Here is a 26,764-nt window from a genome sequence, read left to right on the forward strand (position 1 = left end):
CTTTTAAGTACCCTGGAAGGGGTGGCACTTTTAGCAGACTTAGGGCCTGGTCTGCACCTCAAACTTAGGCTGACCAAGGGGTGTGTGTGTGTGAAATTCATGCCACAGATGGGTGTAGTCAAGCAGCCCTCAGCCCTGGTGTCGATCCTGCTAGCATCCTTCTGCCACCGCAAAGGTGTAATGTCACAAATTGCAACAGCCACAAGAGGTCACTGGAGGGGGCCTTATTTTGTACTGCCCGGTCAGGACTTGCTGCCTGGCCCCTGGGGGCAGCAGGGGTAACTTGTATGCCTTCTGCCCCTCGCTGTGGCTCTGTCTGGCAGGGCCTTAACCCAGTGGCCTACCCCCCACATCCTGATTCTGCCCCTGCCTCCCGTGCGATCAGCTCCCCCCTGCCCAACGCCAACCACGAGTCCCCCTTTGCAGGGAGCAGCTGTCTCACGCCCACCTGAGGGCAGCGGCTTCAGCAGATGCCACTGAGCATGCTCACTCCGTGCGAGCATGCGCAGTAGCAGCACAGCAGCCCGTTCTGTCAGGCCGTTGGGGCCAGGCTAAAGGGGGCGGACAGAGGCTGGCCCCGCGCGGGCGAGCCCCCAACGGCCCACGTCGGCTGGCGCCCCTGGGCTGCCTGCAGCCTCAGGCCCGCGTGTGGCCGCGGGAGCCGTGCGTGGGCGGGGGGGCGCTGTAGGGGCTATTGAGGGTGCCCGGGACTGAGGCGGGCGAGCCCGCCCCTCCGCTTCCCGACTCTGCTACCAACAGTGAAGCTCCGCCCTCAGCAGGGAACGGGGCTGGCCCCGCCCCTAGCCCCTCTGAGGGGAGGTCGAGAGCCCGCACTGCGCATGCCCGAATATGGCAGCCCGGAGCCGCTGTAGTCACGTGACTTACCCCCGTTCGCTGCCGCCGCCCCCTCCTCTGTCCCCCAGCACTTTTTTCCCCATCATGCCTCGCGCTGCCCCTTGCCCCGGAAGTCCAGTTGCCGCCGCCGTCTGGATTCCAATTCCAACTACGCGGCCGCTGCTGTATCCCCACGCGGGGCCATGGGAGTCCCGGCCTTCTTCCGTTGGCTCAGCCGCAAGTACCCCTCCATCATCGTCAACAGCGTGGAGGAGAAGGTGAGGCCGGCGCCGTCCCGGGGCTCCTCCCCTTCCCCCCCAGCAGCCCCCCGCACCTCCCTCCCGGGGCTCGGCCTCCATCCCCCTAGCAACCCTCCTGCCCGTCCTGGGGGTCGGCTCCCAGCAGCCACCATCTCCCCTCCAGGCCCTGGGCTCGGCCCCAGCGACCACCTGCTCCCTCCTCCCGGGCTCGTCCTCCTGCATTCTGGGGCCCGGCCCGCCATGAACCACAGACCCCCCCCACCCCCCGCGCCCCAGCTGCCGCTTGTTCCACTTGGACTCCGGTAGCTGCACCCGGGGCTGACTCTGTAGCTATTCCAACCCCTTGGTTGAGCTGGGAGCTCTGGCCCAGGCTGAGTGTGGGGATACAGCCACAAAATCTTTCAGCGTGGAGATCTGGCGGTCCCTTGACTGTATTGCACGGTGTGTGTGTGTGTGTGTGTGTTGTGGATGTGGCTCTCCCCCCCCCCCCCCATTATGTTAGGCACTGTACAAGTATGCAACAAACACACCATCTCTCCCCACTTGTGAACAAACCCAAAGGGCTGAAAAGCTCATTAGTACACTGCAGATGTGTGACCTTACCTGCTGTGTTAAAGTGCACAGTCAATTGTCTTTTGATACATTTTGGTGGATTGATTTATATCTAGTAAATGCTGACGTGTCTTATTTAGTGCTAACTAATCCTGTGGCACTGTGCAAGTAATAAATAATAGGGAAGAAGCTGAATAGTGGTGCCATGATAGTATCCAGCATCTGCCTGTTAGTTCTTTGAATGGAAGCTTGAAGTTTTCTTATTATGTGGCTGCTGCTGTTTCCAAATGTTCTGAAAACTGGACCTTTTATGTAACATTTCTTATTGTATTTTCTGCAAAACTGAAGAGAACTGAACTTTTTTGCTCCTAAGCTACGGTTAGTATCAAGTAATGGTTTTTGTGTTTCCCTCTCCCATACCCTCCTGGGATTGTAAGTCCTTGCTTGCTGTCTTTTCTACTTTCCCCTTCTGTTCATTTTGTGTGGCACAGAAGCTAGTACTTCTTATATTTGTTATAAGCGCTTTTAGTTCTATTTATGCCATCTTCTATTGGCACTATCATTAATGACAATTCAACTTTAGCTACCAGAAAATCATTATTGCTTAATGACTGACTGGATGAATTGCCGAAAGTGAATCTGAAGGTCTTTAGCACGTCTAGTCATTAATTGCCGTGAAATGTCTGACCTAGAGGTCACTGTTGCTGCTATTAAACTTTGGCAAAATGTGACAAATGTAAAGGAAAAAATACTGTTGAAAAGTTGAATGGCCTGATGCTATGGAGATAGTGTTCTGTTTAGAGTGCTGATTTCTTCTGGGCTGTTAGGCCTGTACAGGAAGTAACCAACAGAAAATATTCTATAAGATTTATAATTGTTAGCAAACTGCAGAGATGTGGAGAGATCACAAGGGTTTTTTTTAGCATGTACAAAACCAGTAACTAAGAACGCTTCTCAGCTGCAGAGTTTTAGGTTTTAAAGCAACAAACTTAAATGTAGTTTTACAATACTGATACAAAAATGTCAGTGTTTGGTCATAACCAATTACAAGTAAACTTGTGTAGGCTATGATATAAAAGTAACTATTGTACTTTTATATTTTTGGGGGAAGAAATGATTGGACACATTTTGTTCACTTAATCTTTTCTCCTATATAGACCTCAAACCACTTAATCGTGCTTATATGTTTTCTCTGAATTTCCTTCAATTTCTTCATAATTTTTTTGGTATTGAGAGGTATAACTGTGCTTTGACCTCTTGGAAGATTGTCAAATGTTTCAGGATCTTTTACCTATCCATTATATTCTTCTGATATTTAAGTGGATGATTCAATAGCTTGATAATATTGTCTAACAGTTTTGGGGTTTTTTCTGTCAACGGTGGGGTGGAGGAGGATTAACTTTTCCTTACAGCAGTTGCTTGAGTTGAGCTTAAGTAATAATTTCTAGATCGGGGTGGGCAAACTATGGCCCGGGGACCGCAGATGACCCTTCAGACATTTTAATCTGCCTCTTGAGCTCCAGCCGGGGAGTGGGGTCGGAGGCTTGCTCCACGCATGCCGGGGCTCCGCGCAGCTCCTGGAAGCGGCAGCATGCCCCCGCTACGCGCAGGGGCAGCCAGGGGGCTCTGCACACTGCCCCCGCCGCTCCCATTGGCCAGCAACTGCAGCCAATGGGAGCTGCAGGGGCAGTGCCTGCAGACGGAGCAGCGCGCAGAGCCACCTGGCCGTGCCGCTGCATAGGAGCCAGAGGGGGAGGGCATGCTGCTGCTTCCGGGAGCTGCTTGAGGTAAGCGCTGCCTGGAGCCTGCACCCCTGACCTCCTCCTGTGCCCCTGCCCCATCCCTGATCCTCCTCCCGCCCGCCTTCCGAACCCCTTGGTCCCAGCCCGGAGCACCCTCCTGCATCCCCAACCTCTCATCCCCAGATCCCACCCCCCCCAGCTGACGCCCTCACTCCCTCCTGCACCCCACCCCCCAATTTTGTGAGCATTTATGGTCCGCCGTACAATTTCCATACCCAGATGTGGCCCTCGGGCCAAAAGGTTTGCCCATCCCTGTTCTAGATGAAGGTCTAGAAACTGCAGCTTTTCTTGCTTCACCGTGAAAAATCAAGCAATTCTTTCATCTTCCTTTTTTCTTGGGTTGGAATAGGAGTCAGACACTTCTTTGTGCTCTCCATATATGATAAACGAAAAAGGGCAAGAACACAGATTGAAGATTGGTAGTTTTCAAAATTGTTTCACTTCTCTTTTCAAATGAGCTTCACAAAGATAACAATGACAATAAAATGCACGTTGAAGACATTTGTAAGTACTTTACTAGTTAAATAGCACTTACAGAAGAGGGAATTTTATTAAACTAAGGCAATTCAAAAGCAAAAACCTTGACTTAATGTTAAGGTTGCTCTCATAAATAAACTAAACCATAAAAAATTAGGAATTTAAGGATTAAAAAGGAGTAAAAGGCTGCAAAGTCAAGCACTCAAATTAGGAAATGCCAAAGTGAATGTTTCCTGTGCAACCTTAATTTGCCCCCCTTGTGCGTATGCGTCATGGTAGTCTTACATGAGCTCTCTTTTAAACCAAACAGGACTCCAAGGTCATTGAGTGGAGTAGGATGAATGTGCTGTGGGAGTGAATCCGTGTAGTTAAGAAGTCTGTTTTCTGTAGGTCCCTGTCTTTTTTTTTTTATTGTGGAATTTGAAGGTTTGTGATGAATGAAGCAGGGGATTGTAGGAATAAGGGGGATGGCCTTGTGGTTAGGGCAGTTGAATGCTGCCCTAGAGACTGGGGTTCTATCCCTGCCTCTATCACAGAGTTCCTGTGTGGTGCTGGGTAAGTCACTTACCCCCAGACTTTTCACAGGTAGTCACTTCTGCATCTAATGAAAGGCTGTATCATAATGCATACACACAAGGGAGTTAAATTAAGATTGCATGGGCAATGTTCATTCTGCTATTTCCTAGTGTGAAAGTTCCTGATTTTGCTATCTTTTTAATCCTTAATTTTTATTTTGTTTTTAGCTTACTGATGAGAGCAGCCTTTGTTTGTGTATAAATCATTGAAAAGCTATTTTCATTTGATCAGACATCTGTGTAAGGGTAAAATAAAAATACATAAAATCTTTCTTACTAAGGCCTGGTCTACACTACCCGCCTGAATCGGCGGGTAGAAATCGACCTCTCGGGGATCGATTTATCGCGTCCCGTCAGGACGCGACAATCGATCCCCAAATCGACGCTCTTACTCCACCAGCGAAGGTGGGAGTAAGAGCCGTCGACGGGAAGCCGCGGAGGTCGATTTTGCCGCCGTCCTCACAGCGGGGTAAGTCGGCTGCGATACGTCGAATTCAGCTACGCTATTCGCGTAGCTGAATTTGCGTATCTTAAATCGACCCCCCCCTGTAGTGTAGATGTAGCCTAAGATTGTGATCACTTTCCCATCTTTTGTAACTAAAATCTTCACATCCTGGACAGCTCTTTGAAGAGTTTAAAGTATAATTGTGAGAGTGACTAATGTTCGGGACCACACTAAGTTTTTTTTTTTTTAAGTAATTCTATTATGAGATTACATAGAATCCTGGGACTAGAAGGGACCTCAAGAGGTCATCTAGTCCAGTCCTTTGCACTCACGTCAGGAGTGATTATTATCTAGACCATCCCTGACAGGTGTTTGTCTAACCTGCTCTTAAAAAAAATCTCCAGTGATGGAGATTCCACAAACTCCTTAGGCAATTTATTCCAGTGCTTAACCATCATGACAGTTAGGAAAAACTTCCTAATGTCCAACCTAAACCTCCCTTGCTGCCAGGGTGGATAAAAATCAATGATTTAAAAAAAATTTTTTTTTAATTTAAATCAGATTTTTTTGGTAAAATGCTTTTTGAGGAAAAAACCTATCTAAAGATACATTATAGCTGAAAGATATCTCATCATGGAATAGGGATTATAAATTCTAATTCTATAGTATGAGACATTGTATTCATGTAATGTTTAAGAAAAAAATTGTAAATGAGTTCCAATAGTTCATGGATTAGGGACCCAATCTTATGGGGTTCCACACACTTCTGTATAGATTATGTAGGTTAATCTTTCTATCTACCCAGTGGGGCTCAGTCTAGAAGATACCATCAGAGATGCTTAGTTTTGCAGTTCTCAAACTGTGGATTTGTATCTCCAGAGGTAACATGCTTGTTAACAGCAAAAATGTTTTAAAATAAATAATTGGAGGTGAGAAATAACAGACCTCAACTCTATTGTCCCTCTGCAAATTTGTGTACACAGAGTCAATCCCTTACCTCTCTCTAAAAGTGCAAAGTTTCAAAAAGTTCAATGAATAGAAGATTGTTGGGGGCGGAATAGATCTGGACAAGGAGAAGAAGTCTGGAGATAAATGCGAGAAGCGAGGGACATATGCTTGTTTTGTTAAAATATTGTATGCTTGCTGTTGAAGAAAAAAAAAAGAATACTTAATGTTGTCGTTTTAGTTAAATAAAACAATTTAAATGTCTGGTGATGTTCTCCTCCTAATACAGCATGGCAAGAAAAGCCTCCAAATATTAATGATTAACCTGTTGAATTGGAGATAGTTCACTTCCCAATGACTTCATAAATATCTGCTTCAATTACCTGTGGTAAATGAAATAACCAAACAATCATTAATTTTCTGATATAGCTGTAAAACTAATCGGAAAAGTTTTTTCTAAATAAATCACTGTTTAAAAATGTATAGTGTGTTTACCTTCTAAAAATGAAACCTACATCTATCTCTGAGTTGTGAAGAATATGTATTAAGGTTATAACAACCAACAAGAATGCACTTTTATGTAGAAATCCATGATTAAATCGAGTCTTCCTGACTTGCGATTTAAATCAAATCCACCCTTCTTGCTGTAATTTAAGCCCATTGCTTCTTGGCCTATCCTCGGAGGGTAAGGATAACAGTTTTTCTCCCTCCTTCTTGTAACAACCTTTTATGTACTTGAAAACTGTTATCATTTTGTCTTCTCTTCTCCAGTTTGTCCACATTTCCTGGACACAGTACTCCAGTTGAAGTCTAATTAGCGTGTAGTAGAGCAGAAGAATTACTACTTGTGTCTTGCTTACAACATTCCTGCTAATACATCCCAGAATGTTCGCTTTTTTTTTTTCTTTCTGTTTTCTTCCCAACAGTGTTACACTGACTCTCTCATTTAGCTTGTGAACACTATCACCCCCAGATCCCTTTCCACAGTACTCCTTCCTAGACAGCCATTTCCCATTTTGTATGTGTGCAACTGATTTTCTTCCTAAGTGGAGTATTTTGCATTTGTTCTTATTGAATTTCATCCGATTTACTTAGACCATTTCTCCAGATTATCCAGATCATTTTGAATTTTAAACATCGTGTGGAAACAGTTTATGGCAAATTTAATTTGTCAGATCCTGATGGTCTTGCATTGAATAGTGACTTACTCCATGAGTAAATCCCATTTATATGGGACACTACATGGAATAAAGTATATTTGTGATTGTTGGTATCTAAATCCGGCCATAAATTTAAAAGTTTGAGTTGGATCTTGTGGAAGCTTGTCTCTTTTTGAAATATTAACAAGTCGATCCTTGCACTTTTACTTTACAAAGAGAGAGAAGTAAACTGGTTAATCTTAAATCAAGCAGGAAGAATAAGAGAAAGAGATTGAAGATACTACAAAATCCTGGGGAGAATATTAATCAAATTCACATACCCTAATAAAGCAACAGCTAGAGTGTCATATCTAGAGATCTATTTTCAATTGTTTGAACAATTTAGTTATGTCACAAGAGACATCATTCCCAGATACTTCAATCCATTACAAGACTATTTTTCATTGAAAATTTGATGGCGGGGTATTGGTTATATGAGCATATAAGGGTGAAGTTAAACCAAGCTGCTTTACAAAATCTTTAAAAAGAGCCTGAATATAAGCAAAATATAATCTTGAAGGTGAAGCAAAATATCACCAGAGGGCAATTTTATCATATAGTTCCATATCATATAGTTGTAAGCCTTTTATACCTGAATCAGTTAGCTATAGTGAGATGTTTGATTGAAAGAACAAACAGAAGTGAAGAGAAGACGGCTGTCTTGTCCCATTATATAAGTGAATCTCTCAGTTGACTAGAAAACTTCATAATATTAAATCTTTGTTCAAAGTTGGCGTAGAAAATAACTGGCTAACAGACCCTGTCAATGCATCTGATAAAATTTTTTGCTTAATTCTCCATATTACATAATGTTCTTATTTTATGATTAGTCAAATAGTCCGAGATGTACCTAAAGAAAATTAGCTTTAAAAAAGGCTGAAATTATCCTGATTATAAATCTTTCCATCTGATTTCTTTAATCTTGAGTATTTTTTTAAACATTGATTCTTGCTTCAAGAGAAAATACTTGCAGGATTCCTTGTTTTCATGAATATGGACTATCTGTAAGAGATGTGAAGCAAGACGTTATTTTTTGGCTTTTAAAACTGGAGTACAAGTTCTTCTGGACTTGGTGCATGATCTGTGATATTTTCTGCTTTCAGTTCTCTATTTGAATCTGGTAATACAAGGAATGTAAAGTCTTACCAAAAACATCCAGATCTGGGAAACTGATGATTTCATTTTAAGGATGCAGTCAGTGATGATAGTGCATAACAGTAACTCAGAAGAGATTTGATAAAGGTTCTTTCAGACTACTGAATGATGCCACATGAGTTCGAGAATCTATAGGATGACATCACTAACGACTGCCCTCATTTAGTCCCATGTTCATAATCTGAGCATAATAAAGTGAAGTTTGAACTATATTTGTAATTATTAGGGCTGTCGATTAATCGCAGCTAACTCATGCTAGTAACACAAAAAAATTAATCGTGACCGCACTTTTAAACAATAGAATACCAATTGAAATTTATTAACTATTTTTGGATGTTTTCTACATTTTCAAATATATTGATTTAAATTAAAACACAGAATACAAAGTGTACAGTGCTCACTTTATATTTATTTTTGATTACAAATATTTGTGCTGTAAAAAACAAAAGAAATAGTATTTTTCAATGTACCTCAAAGTACTGTAATGCAATCTTTGTCATGAAAATTGAACTTACAAATGTAGAATTATGTACAAAAAATAACTGCATTCAAAAATAAAACAATGTAAAATTTTAGAGCCTACAAGTCCACTCAGTCCTAGTTCTTGTTCAGCAAGTCACTCAGATAAAAAAGTTTATTTATATTTGCAGGAGATAATGCTGTCTGCTTCTTGTTTACAATGTCAACTGAAAGTGAGAACAGACATTCGCATGGCACTTTTGTAGCAGGCATTGCAAGGTATTTACATGCCAGATATGCAGGGCCGGCTCTAGGTTTTTTGCCGCCCCAAGCAAAAAAAATTTTGCCCTCCCCCCACCCCATTTTAACTTTTACACACGTTTGTGATGTTTTCTTTTTTTTTTTTTTGACTGTTTAAAATTTTTTAAAAAATGAAAACAGAGAATTTGTAGTTAGTGAAATAAAACAATTTCCTACTACTGTACTCATTTAATTTGAACGAAATCACAGTTACAAACAATTTGGGTTCAACTATACACTGTAATGAAAAATGTTAGTGTCTTCCGGTGCGCCCAGTTTCTCATAAATTAAAAGAATTTATATGAACTTAATTTTTCTGATTTTTATACTTGCATAGTCTTCTAATAGTTCTGTGAAATCTAAATTTTTTGCAATGGTACTTTCAATTGACAAACGATTTTGAGACATGGTGGACCTCAAATAATTTTTTAGTAATTTCAGTTTTGAGAAACTTCGCTCACCAGAAGCCACTGATACTGTTAATGTCGACTTTTTAAAAATACTTATTTGAAGTACGAGAGAGTTTTTCTAATTCTTTTTGCTGTTTCTCTCTTTGTTGCCGGTAGGCAGCACCGGAAAGTTGTTTTTGTTTTTGTCCCGGCATTTTAGCCCTATAACAACCACTGGCACCGATGCGACACAGAAATTGGCGCAAATGACACCGATAGGGCAGCACAATACACACAAATAATTGTGATTCCTGATTTAATTAATCAGTAACCGTTAACGTTTACACATTTACGCATGTTCACATTATGAGTGACCGTGTCACGATGTGACACGATATTTTTCACGTCATGCTCCTATCGCACTACTGGAGATTATTTTGATCTTCATGTATTTTTTTCCCCCCGTACATTGGTGGATTTTTCTGGGGGGAAAAAAGGATGGCCGGAATGCCGCCCCCGGAAATGTGCCGCCTCAGGCACGTGCTTGCTTTGCTGGTGCCTAGAGCCAGTCCTGCAGATATGCTAAACATTCGTATGCCCCTTCATGCTTTGGCTACCTTTCCAGAGGACATGCATCCATGCTGATGACTCTCGTTAAAAAAAATAATGCGTTCATTAAATTTGTGACTGAACTCTTTGGGGGAGAATAGTATGTCTCCTGCACTGTTTTACCCACATTCTGCCATGTATTTCATATTCTAGCAGTCTCGGATGATGACCCAGCACATGTTGTTCGTTTTAAGAACACTTTGACTGCAGATTTGACAAAACGCAAAGAAGGTACCAATGTGACATTTCTAAAGATAGCTACAGCATTTGACCCAAGGTTTAAGAATCTGAACTGCCTTCCAGAATCTGAGAGGGACGAGGTGTGGAACATGCTTTCAGAAATCCTAAAAGAGCAACACTCCGATGCGGAAACTGCAGAACCCGAAAAATCAACCTTCTGGTGGTGATATCTGACTCATGATGATGAAAGTGAACATGCATCAGTCTGCACTCCTTTGGATCGTTATTGAGCAGAACACATCATCAGCATGGATGCATGTCCTCTGGAATGGTGGTTGAAGATGAAGGGACATATGAATCTTTAGCCCTTCAGGCACATAAATATCTTGAAATGCCAGCTGAATGTCTGTTCTCACTTTCAGGTGACATTGTAAACAAGAAGCAGACAGCATTATCTCCTGCAAATATAAACAAACTTTTTTATCTGAGTGACTGGCTGAACAAGAAGTAGGACTGAGTGGACTTGTAGGCTCTAAAGTTTTACATTGTTTTGTTTTTGAGTGCAGTTATGTAACAAAAAGTATCTACATTTGTAAGTTGCACTTTCAAGATAAAGAGGTTGCATTATGGCACTTGTATGAGGTGAATTGAAAAAGCTATTTCTTTTGTTTTTTACAGCACAAATATTTGTAATAAAAAATAAATCTAAAGTGAGCACTGTACACTTTGTATTCTGTGTTGTAATTGAAATCAATATATTTGAAAATGTAGAAAATATCAAAAATATTTAAATAAATGGTATTCTGTTATTGTTTAACAGTGCCATTAATCGCAATTAATTTTTTTAATTGCTTGACAGCCCTAGTGATTGTATCAGGCCGTTTAAGAATATTCTCAACTTCTGCCTTGAGATGTAGTATATATTATATCTTAGAACTGAAAAGACTTTAAATCCCTTTCTCACTGCAACTTATTTTTGCTGAAAGTGTTTTTCTCAGCAGGTAAATGAAGGTGATGCCCTAAACTTGCTTCAAGGATAAAATATTAGGGTTTAATGCTCCATTATTACAGTCAAACTATAATTTCACTTGCTTAAGATGATGCTATGGGAATCTTAATATATACACACCAGTTGAGTGACCAGCACCATTATTGAGTTAACAGAAACATTCAGGAGCGTGAACTGAAAAGTTTCCAGTACTGAAACTTGTCCTGTTGAGTTAAACACTGTTTCTCAAGAAGGAAGTTAAGCAAAATCTTTAGCCTGCTATTCAATATCAGTTACTACACAAACTTCATTTTGAAGCGTTCCCGGTTGCTATGTCTGTAACGTATCTGACGTTCAGCTACAAAAAGCTAGGAAATGAAGTTATCACCTGACAAAACATACACTCCACTCTCCCACCCGCATGCAAACACCGTACTATTAACATAGCTATTATACACCAGGTTATTGCTTCCCCCTACAGCCTTCTTTCTTGTACGCACTCCTTCTCTACACTTCCCTCTCCCAGCAGTAGTAGCTAAAGATATTTGAAGTGGCTAAATGTGTTGTGTGGGGGTATTTTGGTAATGGAAGTTCTAGAAGGTAGGTATTCCTAGGGAAAGTGTCTCATTGATGGGCTTTGGATCAAGCCTCAAGACACAATTGTGCAGTGATCACTTAAAATGTGATTAACAACAGCTTTTGCAGAGTGGAAATAGCTTGCATCATTTACCAGGACTGGGAGAAATGGTCCATGTCAGCTGCCCAAGAGGGAATGAGTTCTTTGCATGAGGAGCATAGAGGCTGATTCCAACTTGGACTGTGATTGAATGCCTCTTTTGTATAAGAGCTGCTCGGATATGTGTATGGGTTTGTTTGTTTTTTAAAGTAGGATGACATTGCATTGTCCTTATCAAGGCTGAGGAGGCAGATCTCAATAGAAAAGGTGATTGGGTGTTGTAATATTTGTAGGCTGAGCATACAGATGGTCGTGGGGCTGTGCGCTCTTGGTGTATCGACTGTCTTTTTCTGGGTGGCATGCACTTAATATATGTCAGGCGCTACCACAATCTAAAAAACTAATGACAAATTGTAATTGATTATGGAACTGTAATTTGGCCCCCTTGTGCCTGTGCATTGAGTCTCTAATTACATGCTCCCATACATTTTTTTTCCAACAGAATCTCTGTCTCATTCAGTGCACAGGATGGATGGTGCTGAGGGAATAAAGCAGCTTTTCAATATATTTGTCCTTATCATTCAGTGTGTGGCCCCATGCCTGCCTTACTGCATTATTTAGTTCCCGCTACACTGAATACAGAATTATTAATTTCCTCAAGGGATTTTCTGTGGTGCTTGCTGCCATAATACCGGAGTCTCTCAAAGAAAAATCAGTTTGTCTTTGGAACACCTTTGTGAGGTGCAGGGATGGTTGCATGGGAAGATTAAGGTCAGAACTTGCAAAAGTCTCCACTAATTTTGGGCGCTTCAGAGATCAGGCCCTCAGGAGTATCCTCCTGCTAAGTTTCAAGACCCTATAGTATACTACGGAGGTGCCAGAGCTCTTCAAAAATGATTTGTAAAATTTTAATAATGGAGAGCATTAGGTGTCCTTAATAAAAGGACTGCTACTGCTCCCCTTATAAATAGTAAAGAGGCAGGACCAAAGCATGTGTGATTGTGAGACAGCGGAATGACCATCTCCAGAAGTTTGAAAATTCAGGGGTTTGCAGCCTGTAATCTGTTTGGCGTTCAGTACAATCTGTTCACCTGTTTGTTTTGGGTCTGTTCATTAGGTAAGGGCATTTTAAAGCGTGCCAGACTGGAAAGAAGAATTTGGGGAATGAAAGTTGGAAACTATTGTTTTGGCTAAGGGAAAGTAGAGTAATCGATTTTGTATGGTTATTGGTCACAAAAATATAGACATCAATCTGCTTTGGAGACACCTTCCTCAAACTGGAAGGTGATGGGTGGTGTCTGAGCATCCCAAAACATCTGGTAGCCAATGGGCAGAATGAGATGTCTTCCCTCCCTCCCCACAAAAGGGAAAGCTGACTACCGGGGGGGAAGAGGGTTGGCAGGATCACATCTGTCTGTGTACAGGGAGCAGGAGGAAGCTAGTCTTTCAAGGCCAGGCTTAAACTCGTCTCACACCTTGAACTATAAATAAAAGTAATGAAGACGGTTAACTCCAAAGCAATCTGCAAAGAGTTACAAAGGGATCTCACAAACATGGGTGGCTGGGCAACAAAATGGTAGATGAAAATCAGTGTTGATAAATGCAAAGTAATGCATATTGGAAAATATAATCCCAACTATACATACAAAATGATGGGGTCTAAATTAACTGTTACCACTCAAGAAAGAGAGCTTGGAGTCATCATGGATAGTTCTCTGAAAACATCCACGCGATGTGCAGCAGCAGTCAAAAAAAGCTAACAATGTTAGGAACCGTTAGGAAACAGATAAGACAGAAAATATGCTTCTGTATAAATGCATGGTACACCCACATCTTGAATACTGCGTGCAGATGTGGTCACCCCATCTTAAAAAAAAAAATCTAGTAGAATTGGAAAAGGTACAGAGAAGGGCAACAAAAATAGTTAGCGGTATGGAACAGCTTCCATATGAGGAGAAATTAAAAAGACGGACTTTTCAGCTTGGACAAGACATGACTAAGTGGGGGATACAATAGAGGTCTATAAAATCTTGACTGGTGTGGAAAAAGTAAATAAAGTGTTATTTATTCCTTCACATAACACCAGACCTACGGGTCATCCAATGAAATTAATAGGCAGCAGGTTAAAACAAACAAAAGGAAGCACTTTATACAATGCACAGTCAACGTGTGGAACTCTTTGCCAGGGGATCTTGTGAAGGCCAAGACTATAACAGGGTTTAAAAAAAGAATTAGATAATTTCATGGAGGATAGATCCATCAATGGCTATTAGCCAGGATGGGCAGGGATGCAACACCTGCTCTGAATGTCCCTAGCCTCTGTTTGCCAGAAGCTGGAAGTGGATGACGGGATGGATCATTTGATGATTTGCCTGTTCTGTTCACTCCCTCTGAAGCACCTGGCATTGGCCATGGTCGGAGGACAGGATACTGTGCTAGATGGACCTTTGGTCTGACCCAGTATGGCTGTTCTTAACTAATGTTTCCCAAAGTTAGAGGGAAAGCAGGTGCTTCTTTCCTGTCCCTTCACAGTTACCAGATGCTTAGCATAATGGGCATGAGTGCTTCTGCTGTGCCCCCAAATCTAATATAATAAAGATTGGTCATCTGTTCACCATGATTTTGACTCTTCTAAGAAGAGAGGGACAACCGAAAAGTAGTGGTGTCTTTTTGTTTGATCTGTGCTGTAAAGCTAAATATTTAATATTGGAGAAATAAATAGTGGCCCTCGTTTATCTAAACATGCCAGTCCAGCTCTTTTATAAAGTTTAAAGACTAAAGTAGGACTGATATTGTAAAACCTCCTACTGATTATAACTATAGACAGGCTCCTTGGTCAATCAAATTTACAGAAGCCATGTAAGGTCCTGCTGGCTCTACAACATTCTTTTTTGCAACATTATTCTTGCTTTTGTGGACAGGGGGAAAATATAAACATGTTAAAGAACAATGTTTTAACCCTGGCTAAAACTTGGTTATGTTACCTAATTGTAGTGGGAGTGTTTTGTTTTATTGTCTGCGTGGACATATAATGTTTGCCCAGAACCATTTTTAAAGAGAGCCTGTTTTGTAGTGTAGACATGGTCTATGTGTAATCATGTTGTGGGCTGACATGCAACTGTTCTTTGCTCCTTCGCCCTTTTTTTTTTTTAATCTCATTTGGGTCTGACGTATTTAAAGCCTCTCTGATAACAAAATTGTTGGAAATATGGCAGATACTGAAAGGCTTGTTATTACTGTGTTCACAGCCTAAAGAATGCAATGGCATCAAAATTCCAGTTGATACCAGCAAGCCTAATCCCAATGAGGTGGAGTTTGATAACCTGTATTTGGATATGAATGGTATTATCCATCCATGTACACATCCTGAGGACAAGTAAGTGACTCTTTTGTCACTTCATAAATAGCTTGTATTATCTATTATCTGAAACATTAACAGGATGTCTTGTTAAATTATAGACCAGCTCCCAAAAATGAAGATGAAATGATGGTTGCCATTTTTGAGTACATTGACAGACTTTTCAACATTGTCAGGCCAAGACGACTTCTCTACATGGCAATAGATGGAGTAGTAAGTACTGAAATGTTTGTCGTCTTTCCATGTAATGCCTAATTGCAATGCTAAGGTTGATGCTGTCTGCTTTCATGAACTTCATTAGGCAATAGTTTAGCTTTTCATTTAATGTGTATTGTTTCAGTTATAGCACCCGGTATTTGGCTAAAACTTCACCTTGACGTATGTCGAAGAAATGTTAGCAAAGAAAGCTTTCTTGTCTAGTGTATTATATCGGGGTGGAGGGTTGTGTGGGATAGCTTCTGCTTTGCTTCATCAGCGCACAAGTCCATTGTAAATAAGGGCCGGTCTAATGGTCCGTTCTGGCCTTAAATCCTATGAATCTATGAAATCAGTGGTAGTTTGTGCCGCAAGCAGGCTGTGAAAGATCAGAAAAGCCTACAAATGGACACTCAAAATTTAGCAACTAATTTAATTGTATTGTGAAAGATTTCAAGAACTCAGCTACATTTGTTGCTTGACTTCTTGCCTTGGCTGACTTGTATACAGTGCCCTGGGAAACGAGTTAATACAGGTGTTTTGGTTGAAGGAACAACCCAACAAAAAAGCATTATTCTAAGTATTCCATTTTTGATTATGTAACCCTGCCAGTTACACTAAAATTTGTTTCACGGACTCCGGATCTATTTTTCTCAGGATTCTGCCTGTGTGTATCTATTTGAAAGATTTCCTCCCTCTCCCCTCCCTCCCAAATTGTAGATCTTTAATATCATTTGTGGTGGTCTTATAAACGTTTGTATATGCACTCAGTTTGTTTTTAAGGATACAGCAACATAATTAACTTAAATAAAATGTTCTCTGCTAGAGATTTTAGGATCCTGTGGCCCCGTGTTACAGTTTATAGTATTATGCAGCAAAAAATGTCATTAGTAAACCTATTACTTGTGTGTTAAATTGTGTTAAAAGAAAGTTCATACAAAATTTCTCAGTTATACAGCACTTGTAAGTTTCATGTATGTTGCCAGGGAAATTTTAAATGCTTACACATGGTGCGTGGCTGGGACTTGGATGCTACTAGCACCCACTGCTGAGTTTTCTCACTGAGACAGGCACCTGGCAGCATTATAAAAGGCCTTTCTACCTTCAGTCATGTCTCTTAAGTTGCATCCTACCGCACTAGCAGATGCTATGTATCAAATCAACTTTGGTGATGATGTAGTGGCTAACTTCTTTGATCAATGCATTATTGAGCAGTAATTGGGGATGGATAAGGAAAATAAAGGGATGCATTGCAGCAGACTGCTGTACCTGTCTGCGCAGGACTCCTGTGATCAGTGTGAGCAGCAGCTTTCCTCATTACTATGAGTAATCGTCAGACGCTTCAGCCGACACACAAGCAGTTCTGGGTAACTCTAGTGTAGATTCAGATCTGGGCAGGCACTCATTCTGTCTTCTCCTTCCCATCCCCTGAAGCCACAGGGAGATGGCAAAGATCTAATGAGGAATATCCAACAGTAGAGGGTAAGACACGAGAGGAAAAGGAATTCCCAGCCTTCCTTTGTGACAACAGTCTTGGCTTGGAATCAAGGATCTTCTCAGACTGCTCACTTGATCCCTCCGCATATTCCCTCAAGGAAGTCCCTAAGAAGCATTATCTTGGGAGTACCTCCTCATCTTGATCAAGTTCACTGCTAACTAATGCTTTACCCTAGAACGGGGTCGGCAACGTTTGGCACGCGGCTCGCCAGGGTAAGCACCCTGGCGGGCCGGGCCAGTTTATTTACCTGCTGACGTGGCAGGTTCGGCCGATCGCGGCCCCCACTGGCCTCGGTTCGCCGTCCCGGGCCAATGGGGGCGGCGAGAAGCGGCGTGGGCGAGGGATGTGCTGGCCGCAGCTTCCCGCCGCCCCCATTGACCCGGGACGGCGAACCGCGGCCAGTGGGGGCCACGATCGGCCGAACCTGCCGCGTCAGCAGGTAAATAAACTGGCCCGGCCCGCCAGGGTGCTTACCCTGGCGAGCCGCGTGCCAAACGTTGCCGACCCCTACTCTAGAACATACTAACGTTTCCATTTGTTGGTATGTTTTTCCTCTGATTTCCAAGGATCTTTGTTGAACCTCTCATGTTCCTATGGCAAAGCACAATTTTTGCCTTGCCTGGGTTGGGACTAACAGAATCATGTGTTGCCGTGCTTTGTAGAAATCCCAAAACAACAGCGGTAAAGACAGCCCATCGACCTGGTAGAGCAGAAAATATTGAATGGGGAGCTTTGCCCATTTTTTGGGGTGGGGGGGCGTAGGGAGCACTTAGCATTATCTAGTTGTTAGTAGGTATTCTTGAAAGAACCAGGTGTGGGCAGTATTCAAAAAAGCATTTTGCTGAACTGCAAGGACTAGGATTAGTTAGAACACTAGTGTTCTTTGCCAGCCAAGTGAATGGTTTAAGGGAACAGCTGGGTTCGCCATCTCTGCATTGTGTTCTGACTTATTTTGTTGAGGACACAATGGTAGGTTTCAAAGTGGACTCTTCCATGTTTACCCTATTTCTGAAGAGCTTATGTTGGGGTGCTTCACAGAGAATGTGGAGACTAAGTCCTGATAAAACTAGAAATATAGGCATGAATACATGAATAAGCTACAGCTGAAGAGGAAACTGATGGGTAGGCACCCAGCCAAGCAGCTGGAAGTTTAGTGGAATCTGAGGCAAGGATGGAGGAAATGGGTGTCTGCTTCTTGAGTCAAGGGAATCCGTTGCTTTGGGATCATCTCTAGGTCTGAAATTGTAACTATAACAAGAGAGAACCTTATACTGGGAGTTCAGAGCCTGAACTTCAGGAATTTCCCTTATGCTTGCGCACATTTTCCATGTCTCCACAAGGCATCAGATCAAGAACTCAAACCAATCTTGAAGGAGAAGGGAGGAAATCTATTGTAAAGTTAACATGCAAAAACTTATTTTTGCTAGTCATAGAACAATCAGTACATAATTATCCAATCCTTGATTGTGTTTAGTCCACAAAGACCTTGAAAAATGAAACATCTAGATTGTAGCACTGTAATTCTTCAGTGGATATTATGCAAAATCATCTTTAGAAATTTGAGCTATGCACCTCCAATACTACTTTTCTTGGGAATGAGAAAGTAATGGCAGTAAAAACTTAATAGCAATATAAGCCCGTAGCATCCGGCCTACTGCTCCTGTCTGTAACAGGGGAGAGACTTTCTTTCTGATAGCTCTTATGAGAAGAATCCCTGGAAAGGGCTGAGGAAGTTGAAAGATACAAAATACGGCTTCAGAACAGGAGAGAGTGTTTTTTTGGGTGGATCTGCTACTTTCTGCTAATACAGCCTCCCAGTCCAAAAGGAGAAAAGGAAGGGCAGTTCCCAAAAGAATGGGAGTGGGACTCTGGATGTCAAGAGAAAATTGGGAGCAGAGTTCCCTAATTAAATACTGTTTAGGAGCTGGTGACTACTTAAGAGTTATGGGAGGCTGTTGGCTTTACTGGTTCCCCGGATGCTTCATGACCTGAGATGGATGTTTTTAAGGTTTCTAGGTGTGATACCTGAACAAGGCTATTGATACAGATGGGTGACTAAAAGGATGGCTGAAGTCTGAGTGGTCAGAAGCCTAAGGGCTTGTCTACACCGCTTTCGCATTGTTTTGAGGTGGAGCAATTGCGCTGATGGGATGGCAAAGTGCTTTCCCGTTGAAATAGTGTGTCTTCACCGGACATGCTACATCAATGCATGGTAGTGAAGACAAGCCCTTAGTCTCCTTTAATGTTCTAAGACTGGAGATACTAGGACTTTATTTTCAAAGTCTATAACTTTATCCTAGACCACATGAGACAGCCAGGAAATCCCGAGTCACTACTACTAGTTTGGGGTCACTGCAACACTGTGACACTTCAGAAGCTTCTTGGAGAGCATATTTAGTTTTCACCTGACTTTTATCAGCCAGTGATGGTGAAGGCCAAGTATCAACATTCTTTCCCCCTTCCCTTTTGAAAATTGCAGACAACTTGCCCAGAAGTTGGCTCAGCAAAAGGACACACCGTGATACTAGTGTTGGCTTCCTGTGGTCTTACAGCTATGTGAACTAATTTGGGGGAGGAGGGAACATGTAAAAGAAGGGAAGAGCCAGCTGGAAGATGGAAAACTTTTTACGTGATTGCTTCCACCGTGATGTATTGTCTAAATAACCCCATAAGGCTGTGTTGGGCGTTACCACGGGCTGGTCTACACTGGGGGGGGGGATCGATCCAAGATACGCAACTTCAGCTACGCATATAGCGTAGCTGAAGTCGAAGTATCTTGGATCGAATTACCTGGGGTCCACACAGTGCGGGATCGACGGCCGCGGCTCCCCCGTTGACTGCGCTACCGCTGCTTGCTCTGGTGGAGTTCCGGAGTCGACGGTGAGTGCGTTCGGGGATCGATATATCGCGTCTTAACGAGACGCGATATATCGATCCCGGATAAATCGATTGCTACCTGCCGATACGGCGGGTAGTGAAGACATACCCTTAGTCACAGAAAACAACTGAGCAGATAAGGGGGAAAAAAATCAAATACAATGTTGAGTAAAATACTATAACACATGTTTTAGGCTCCCCGTGCAAAAATGAATCAGCAGAGATCCAGGAGATTCAGAGCGTCAAAGGAAGGAGTGGAAGGTGCAGAAGAGAAGCAAAGAATAAGACAAGAAATTTTGGCAAAAGGTACAGATGTTTGCATCATATCTGATGCTACTCAGTAACGGATGGCTTTAAGAGTGAGAAATTGTTTTGAAATAGACATAGTTTTTAACTATAGCAGAGGCTAGATACTACAGAAAAACATAGGGCTCGGTGACTGTTTTTTCATTTATGTAGTGCCACAGGCATGCATAATATAGTAACTTATGAAAATATATCCTTACTCCAATGAACTTACAATCTACAGCAGGGCTTTGGAGCTGTGCTCCAGCTCCGCTCCAGCTCCAGGCAAAAACCTGCAGCTCTGGCTCCGCTCCAAAGCCCTGATCTAAAGTAAATTGCGCAAAAGAAAAATGTCCCTTCTTTCTCCCATGCACCTCTGGATTCGTTTTAATTTTTTAAAAGTTAGGTTAGGAGAGATGGGGTGGTTGTTGTAATGGAGAGCTAATCGAAAGTGTCCTGGAGGAAGAGTGAAGATGCTTGTTGCATTAAATGAGAGGCAGTGGTATAAGGCACAGTGGTGCAAGTAGGGAAAGGAGACATGGGGAGCAATACTGTTAAATGCAGAGCAGCTGGGCATGAGTAATGAGCTGTAGTGAAGTGTATTGTTTTGATGCTGAAAGTCACTTGAACTTGGTGTGGAAGTAGGGTGCCCCTGAAGGAGCTTAAGGATTGATGTGACATGATCTGAGTGAAAGTCAAAGGCTATTTATTTTAGCTGAAACATGCTGGCTGAATTGGAGAAGTGAGTTGGCAAGGTTGGGTGGCTACGGGCAGTCCATGTGAGACACTATGATGTGAACAGGTGTCCTCGCATTGGACTTGGAGAAGGAGGGGAAGACTTTAGAAATGTTAGAGGGAGAAGTGACTGGATTTGGTGAGAGCTTATATGTGAAGATAAAAGAATGGGAGGAGTCAAAAATGACCTCAAGGTTGTGAAGTTGAGTGACCAGATGGATAATTAGTGTTGCCAACAATGAAATGGGATAATGGAGAAGTTATAGGAGGAAAGTTCTTGGAAGCCAAGAACAGCTTTAGTTAGAGGAAGTCGCTTCCTAGCACATTCTGTCCAGTGTCTTGTAGCAGGGAGAGGAAGTTATCTTTGCAGCTACCTGCATGAACTATTTCATGTTTGCAGTGATGGTGTAGCAGTGTTGGTCCCAGGATAGTAGAGAGAGAGATGAGTGAGGTGATTTCTTTTATTAGACCACCTTTTGTTGTCAAAGAGACAAGCTTATGAGCTTACACATTTTTTTTTCTTCTCACCCACCTTGTTTGAACTACTTCATGACTATCATTAAGTCTTGTTCCTTGTTAATTCTCTGCTTATTTTGATTGAAGATAACGCAGTGGTAACAGCAGCTTGCTCTTGGGTTGGTGGGAACAAAAAATAGCTTTTATTAGAAGGGCTCGTGTTTTTTGTTCACTGTTTCAGATAAGCGATTCGTTTCTAGATAATCCTACAAAAGTGGCGTTAATTTCTTATGATTTATTTTTGATGTGTTTTTTGTTAAACCTTTTTCTCTAGGTGGCTTTCTTCCTCCAGAAGAAGTGAAAGAGAGATTTGACAGCAATTGTATTACACCAGTAAGTAGTCTTGTACTTTAACCAGCTACTGCTAACACCTAAATGATGGGTTAATTTATTTTCTTCTATCACCTTTTAGGGAACCGAGTTTATGGACAATCTTGCTAAATGCCTTCGCTATTACATTGCTGATCGTTTAAACAATGACCCAGGTTGGAAAAATTTGACAGTAAGTTTCACACTTTCCTACTTCAAAAAAATTAGGGTGGGTGTATTAGTCTGAACTATAGTATGATTGAACAGTGTAAATTTAAACAGTAGATTAGCCTTGTCTTCTGGCACTATGGTGTTATTGGAGATGGGGGTAACTTGCACATCAAGGATTTTCACCTAAGAGATACATTTCATCCTAATAACACCATCCAGTAGAGCCATTTGTTATGATTTTATATAAAAATGGGGTTTAAGGAGCACAATAATAGGATTTGATATTGGAAGCCAAGGTACATTGTCTCTAAAGACTGTATGAGTTAAGACTCTACCCGTACGTTTCCCCCCACATTCTTTACAGAATGTTTGGGGTTTTTTTTTCTTTCCTTTTTCTGTATTGGATTTTTAACTTGTGTTCTGCCTCTTGTAGGTCTCAGGCCTGAGTTCTTTCTCATTTATTGCAAGTGATTGGAGGATAACACAATACTAGGCAACCAAAATGATTCCTATCAATTTTATTATCTTGTCTTTCTGGCTTTCCTGTTTTTCCCATCAAGTCTTCCTGCTGACTGATAACATTGCATTTACCCTCTGTTGGGAGGGCAGAATATCAGCCTCTTCAGAGACTGATGACCATTTCATTTACCCTAGATGGGCTGTTAAAATGTGTTCTAATTTGGGGGGCATTTCCCTCCATAAGCAACTGAGTTTGTGAACTTCACTGTCGGTCTGTCTGGGTACTTGTATGGTCCCCATCACAGTGGTATCTGAGTGTCTGGGATTCCAGAGTTCTAAAGGAGGTCTGTGGGGGTCTCATGCATGTTTACATTGCTGGTTGTCCAGTGCAAGTTTTAGCTGACTTTTAAACTTGCTTAGAAAACATTGGATACGTTAGCTAACTGTCAGTCCTAATAACTTTATGTACTCTCTGATCAAGTTAATGTATTATTTTAATAGAATTGGTAGAAAATCTGTTTGAATAAAGTAATTTATACAAGTGTAAATAACAAGTGACTCTTAAATTGGGTGCAATGAGTGTATAATTCATATTGAAGTAAAGGCAATTTAGATGAAATTACTAAACATTTCAAGTGTTTGGCATTCATGTGGTCAAGACACTAAGATCTTAAACATTTACTCACTTCTTAATGTCAACAGCACAGTTAAAAAAAAAAAGTTTACATAGCTCTAAACGTTTTACAGGTTATTTTATCTGATGCTAGTGCTCCTGGTGAAGGGGAACACAAAATCATGGATTACATTAGAAGACAGAGAGGTAAGTTAACTAAAATGTGCATACTTCTACTGTATACTTGTAAGATGTGTTCAGAAGAATCAATGAAATCACCTATAATAGCTTGATTTGAACACACTTATTTTTCTTTTGTTTAGCTCAACCAAACCATGACCCAAACACTCATCATTGTTTGTGTGGGGCTGATGGTAAGTCCTCCTTCTTTGCTAGCAATACGTTTGTTGGTTAAGCTTTTTAACACTGGCAGTTTCCAGATGGTGAATAAGTTAAATGCTTAGGGTGATGGATGCATTCGAAGTATCCCATGGTTTGGTTAATGTATTTTTGGAAGCTCTATTTTACTTTTGGGGGCAAGATCCAGTATTATCCATAGCTGAAGAACTAATTTATACCTGTAGTATCAAACGACACTGATTTTTACAGTACAGTATTTCAAATTGTACTGAATGCACCCACGTGCCTTGCTCGCAGTTGTTTAAAATGGAATACACTTGGTTCTTTAACTCATATACAAGCCTTAATGTCTACTTTTCATTACTTTTCTTTCTTGCTCTGCTTGATAGCTGATCTGATCATGCTTGGACTAGCTACACATGAACCAAACTTCACTATAATCAGAGAAGAGTTTAAACCAAATAAACCCAAACCTTGTGGTCTTTGTAATCAGTTTGGCCATGAGGTTAAGGATTGTCAAGGTTTGCCAAGAGAGAAACAAGGAGAGGTAAGAGTTTTAACAGTTTGCAGTAGTTCTTTGATTGTTAGCTCAATTGTAGTAAAGTTTAGTGTCCACAGATGGTGGGTTTTGTTTTTTCGGGGGGTGGGGTGGGGGAGAGGAAGGGGTTTGCTGAAGTACAATAGCAGTAATATCAATGGAATGCCTGACTTTATTCTCTTTTTTACTTTAAAAAAAAAAAAGTTTGCACCACAATAAAGTGTCAGTACAGTGCTAATTTGAAACCTACTCTCTCTTTCGTTACTAGTTAAAGTTGATAGGCAATTTGTCAAAGTAAAACCAGAAGAAAAAAATAGTATAAAGACTTCAGGAATTTGACTTGTATCTCTATACTTAATTCCTTTTTGATTAAACCTTTAATATTAAGCCAAAAAGTTTTAAGGTGGGCCAGCGTGTGATTCATACTTTTCCATATTCTTTTGTATTGCAGCATGATCAGTTTGCAGATTGTCCTCCTGGCTCTGAACAAGAGTTTATCTTTATCCGATTAAGTGTGCTGCGAGAGGTATGCAAAATTGTTTTGTAAAGCTGCTTTATGTAAAGTCTATTTGTAGTAGCATCTGACAAGCTTCCCAATGTCTGGGTTTTTGTTGTTGCAGTATTTGGAAAAAGAACTAACTATGGCCAGTTTACCTTTTACTTTTGATATTGAGAGAAGCGTAGATGACTGGGTCTTCATGTGTTTCTTCGTGGGGAATGACTTTCTTCCTCATTTGCCATCTTTGGAGATCAGGTATGTAAAGCAACTGTATATACAAGAATAGATTTATTTACATTTGTTTGTATAGATATATCTAGCATAGCCGTAAACAAGAGTGGCGTATAGACTAGAATTGAACTATTTTTATTCTTTATTCACAGGGAGGGAGCAATTGATCGTCTGGTTGGCATATATAAAAATGTGGTGCACAAAACTGGGGTACATTTCAACTTTTTGTGTAGCTATTAAAAAAAAAATCTGGATTTTTCAGCAGAACCCCCTCCGCCACATGTATTAACTTGCTTATTTTGCAGGGGTACCTCACAGAGAGTGGTTATGTCAACCTACAGAGAGTACAGATGATCATGTTGGCTGTTGGAGAAGTTGAAGATAGCATTTTTAAAAAGAGGAAAGATGATGAGGTAAAGTATTTATGATTGTGGAGTTCAGCTTAGATGGCTTTTATGCAGTGTTTAGTAGAATTTAGAAACAGTTTTCCTTGAAACGTTGCTGTCAAGCTGTCTGGAGAGGCTCGCGAGCATGAGTGCCAACCTCGGGGCAGAGTGTCGCCAAACTGTTTGTTTGTTGTAGAACTAGATTTCACTAGCCAAGTAACAAGTGTGAACTCCTAAAGCACTGTAATATGGAGTCACAGACCAACCCCCTCGGGTACTCCGATCTGTCTTACCAGCCAGGTAAGCTTACCTTTGTGATAGATGGTCCCTTACACCAAGCGTCACGGCTATACTCGGGTTACTCCAAGTCCCAAAGGAGCAGTCAATTACCCCGGGTCAGCTGTACCTCAGATCTCAAACCAAAGACGATGCTTGTAGTCAATCCTATAATACTAACTAAAGATTTATTTACTAAGAAATGAGTTATTGACAAGATTAAAGCAGATCAACGTACAAAAAATGAGTCTTGGGTTCCAAAAGGTAATAGCTGCTATAATATGCTAGCTCTATATGTCCTTTAGGGCTGACCCAAGCCAAGTAGCTTGGGGATCCCTTGCTTATGCTTAGAAATTTTTGCCCTGTCTGAATTCCAAGCAACACAGTGATAACAATTCCTTCTTGACTAGGATTTTTATGCCCTTCCCCCCACGTTCAAATAGTGGTGGGACGAGAGCTTGGGCATGTACCCTCTTCGTGGGTGTTGGGGAAGCGGTCAGCCAAGTATCTTGTCCGCTGATGTTCCACAATGGCTTGTCTGGTGTCTATAAGACACATTTTGTGGGGGAGGTGATGACCCCTCCCTTGGTAAATTTAATATTTCACACTTGGTAATGCTTCTCTCCTGACTGGGGTTTTATGCATAAACTGTCAGTCCTTCATCAGTTAAGACTGAGCCGATCACAACACGTCTTCCAATCTTCTCTTGCTCTGGTCATCCTTCGCCATGTTTGTCCATTTCTCCTTGTTAAGAAATCATCCCACCTCTTTGGAGGCTGACCGCATGGCCGTTTCAGTTCTCACGGATACCACTCATATATAGCTGCAGTCCATCTGTTGTCACTGAGTCGGGCCACGTGTCTCGCCCACCGCATTTTGCTGAGCCTGCTTTCGACAACATCATCTTGGATTCCATACTGCTGCCTAATTATTTCATTGGGGATGTGATCGCGGAGCGAAATGCCCAAAAATGTTCGTTCCATTGCCCTCTGTGTGACAGACAGTTGATGTTCTTCAGTCTTCGTCAGCGACCATGTTTCGCTGCCATATAGCATCGCTGGAAGCACGGTCGAGTTAAAAAGATTCGCACAAGTTATTTTGCTGATCTTTCCTTGGAGGATGTCCCTGATGTCATTGAATGCGCACCATCCAGCTTTTTTTCTGCGCGACAGTTCGCCTTTCTGATCGTAGCGCATGTTGACTTCCTGGCCCAAATAAATGTATTTGTCAGCCTCTTGGATCTGCTCTCCTCCAAGAGTTATTTGGGTTCTTGGCAGAACATCCGATCTCATATATTTCGTTTTCGACTGGTTCATTTTTAATCCGACTTGACTACTTTTCGCGTTCAGTTCTTTAAGCATTCTCTCAAGCTGGACTGTATTTTCAGCTATCAGCACTATATCATCTGCGAACCTGAGATGGTTTAGCCGCTCAGCGTTGATATTAATCCCGCCTTTCAGGTCTGCTCATCGAAAGACCAATTCAAGACAGGCTGTGAATAATTTTGGTGAAACTGTATCTCCTTGTTTCACACCTTTCTCGATGGGGATTCGGAGGGGAGTATCGAACAGCGATATATCCGTGCTGCAGCCAGAGTTGGTTTCCTTTAATAA

The 26,764-nt window shown here is 41.6% G+C and overlaps 1 protein-coding gene across 1 annotated transcript in view; it reads left to right on the forward strand.

Moving 5' to 3' along the window:
• Positions 1 to 962: 962 nt before the first annotated feature.
• The window catches only part of XRN2 (5'-3' exoribonuclease 2), a 90,306-nt gene continuing 64,504 nt past the window's right edge, over positions 963 to 26,764 (forward strand). Inside the window, exons 1-13 of the mRNA XM_065402100.1 lie at positions 963 to 1,112; positions 15,094 to 15,221; positions 15,305 to 15,416; positions 19,968 to 20,079; positions 21,584 to 21,642; positions 21,722 to 21,811; positions 22,996 to 23,068; positions 23,185 to 23,235; positions 23,611 to 23,768; positions 24,211 to 24,285; positions 24,380 to 24,513; positions 24,642 to 24,699; positions 24,795 to 24,902. Coding sequence (XP_065258172.1) covers positions 1,038 to 1,112; positions 15,094 to 15,221; positions 15,305 to 15,416; positions 19,968 to 20,079; positions 21,584 to 21,642; positions 21,722 to 21,811; positions 22,996 to 23,068; positions 23,185 to 23,235; positions 23,611 to 23,768; positions 24,211 to 24,285; positions 24,380 to 24,513; positions 24,642 to 24,699; positions 24,795 to 24,902 — 1,233 coding nt within the window. The 5' untranslated portion in view covers positions 963 to 1,037. The remainder of the gene's footprint in view (positions 1,113 to 15,093; positions 15,222 to 15,304; positions 15,417 to 19,967; positions 20,080 to 21,583; positions 21,643 to 21,721; positions 21,812 to 22,995; positions 23,069 to 23,184; positions 23,236 to 23,610; positions 23,769 to 24,210; positions 24,286 to 24,379; positions 24,514 to 24,641; positions 24,700 to 24,794; positions 24,903 to 26,764) is intronic.

Source organism: Emys orbicularis, chromosome 3 (assembly GCF_028017835.1).
Source record: "Emys orbicularis isolate rEmyOrb1 chromosome 3, rEmyOrb1.hap1, whole genome shotgun sequence".
Lineage (NCBI taxonomy): Eukaryota > Metazoa > Chordata > Testudines > Emydidae > Emys > Emys orbicularis.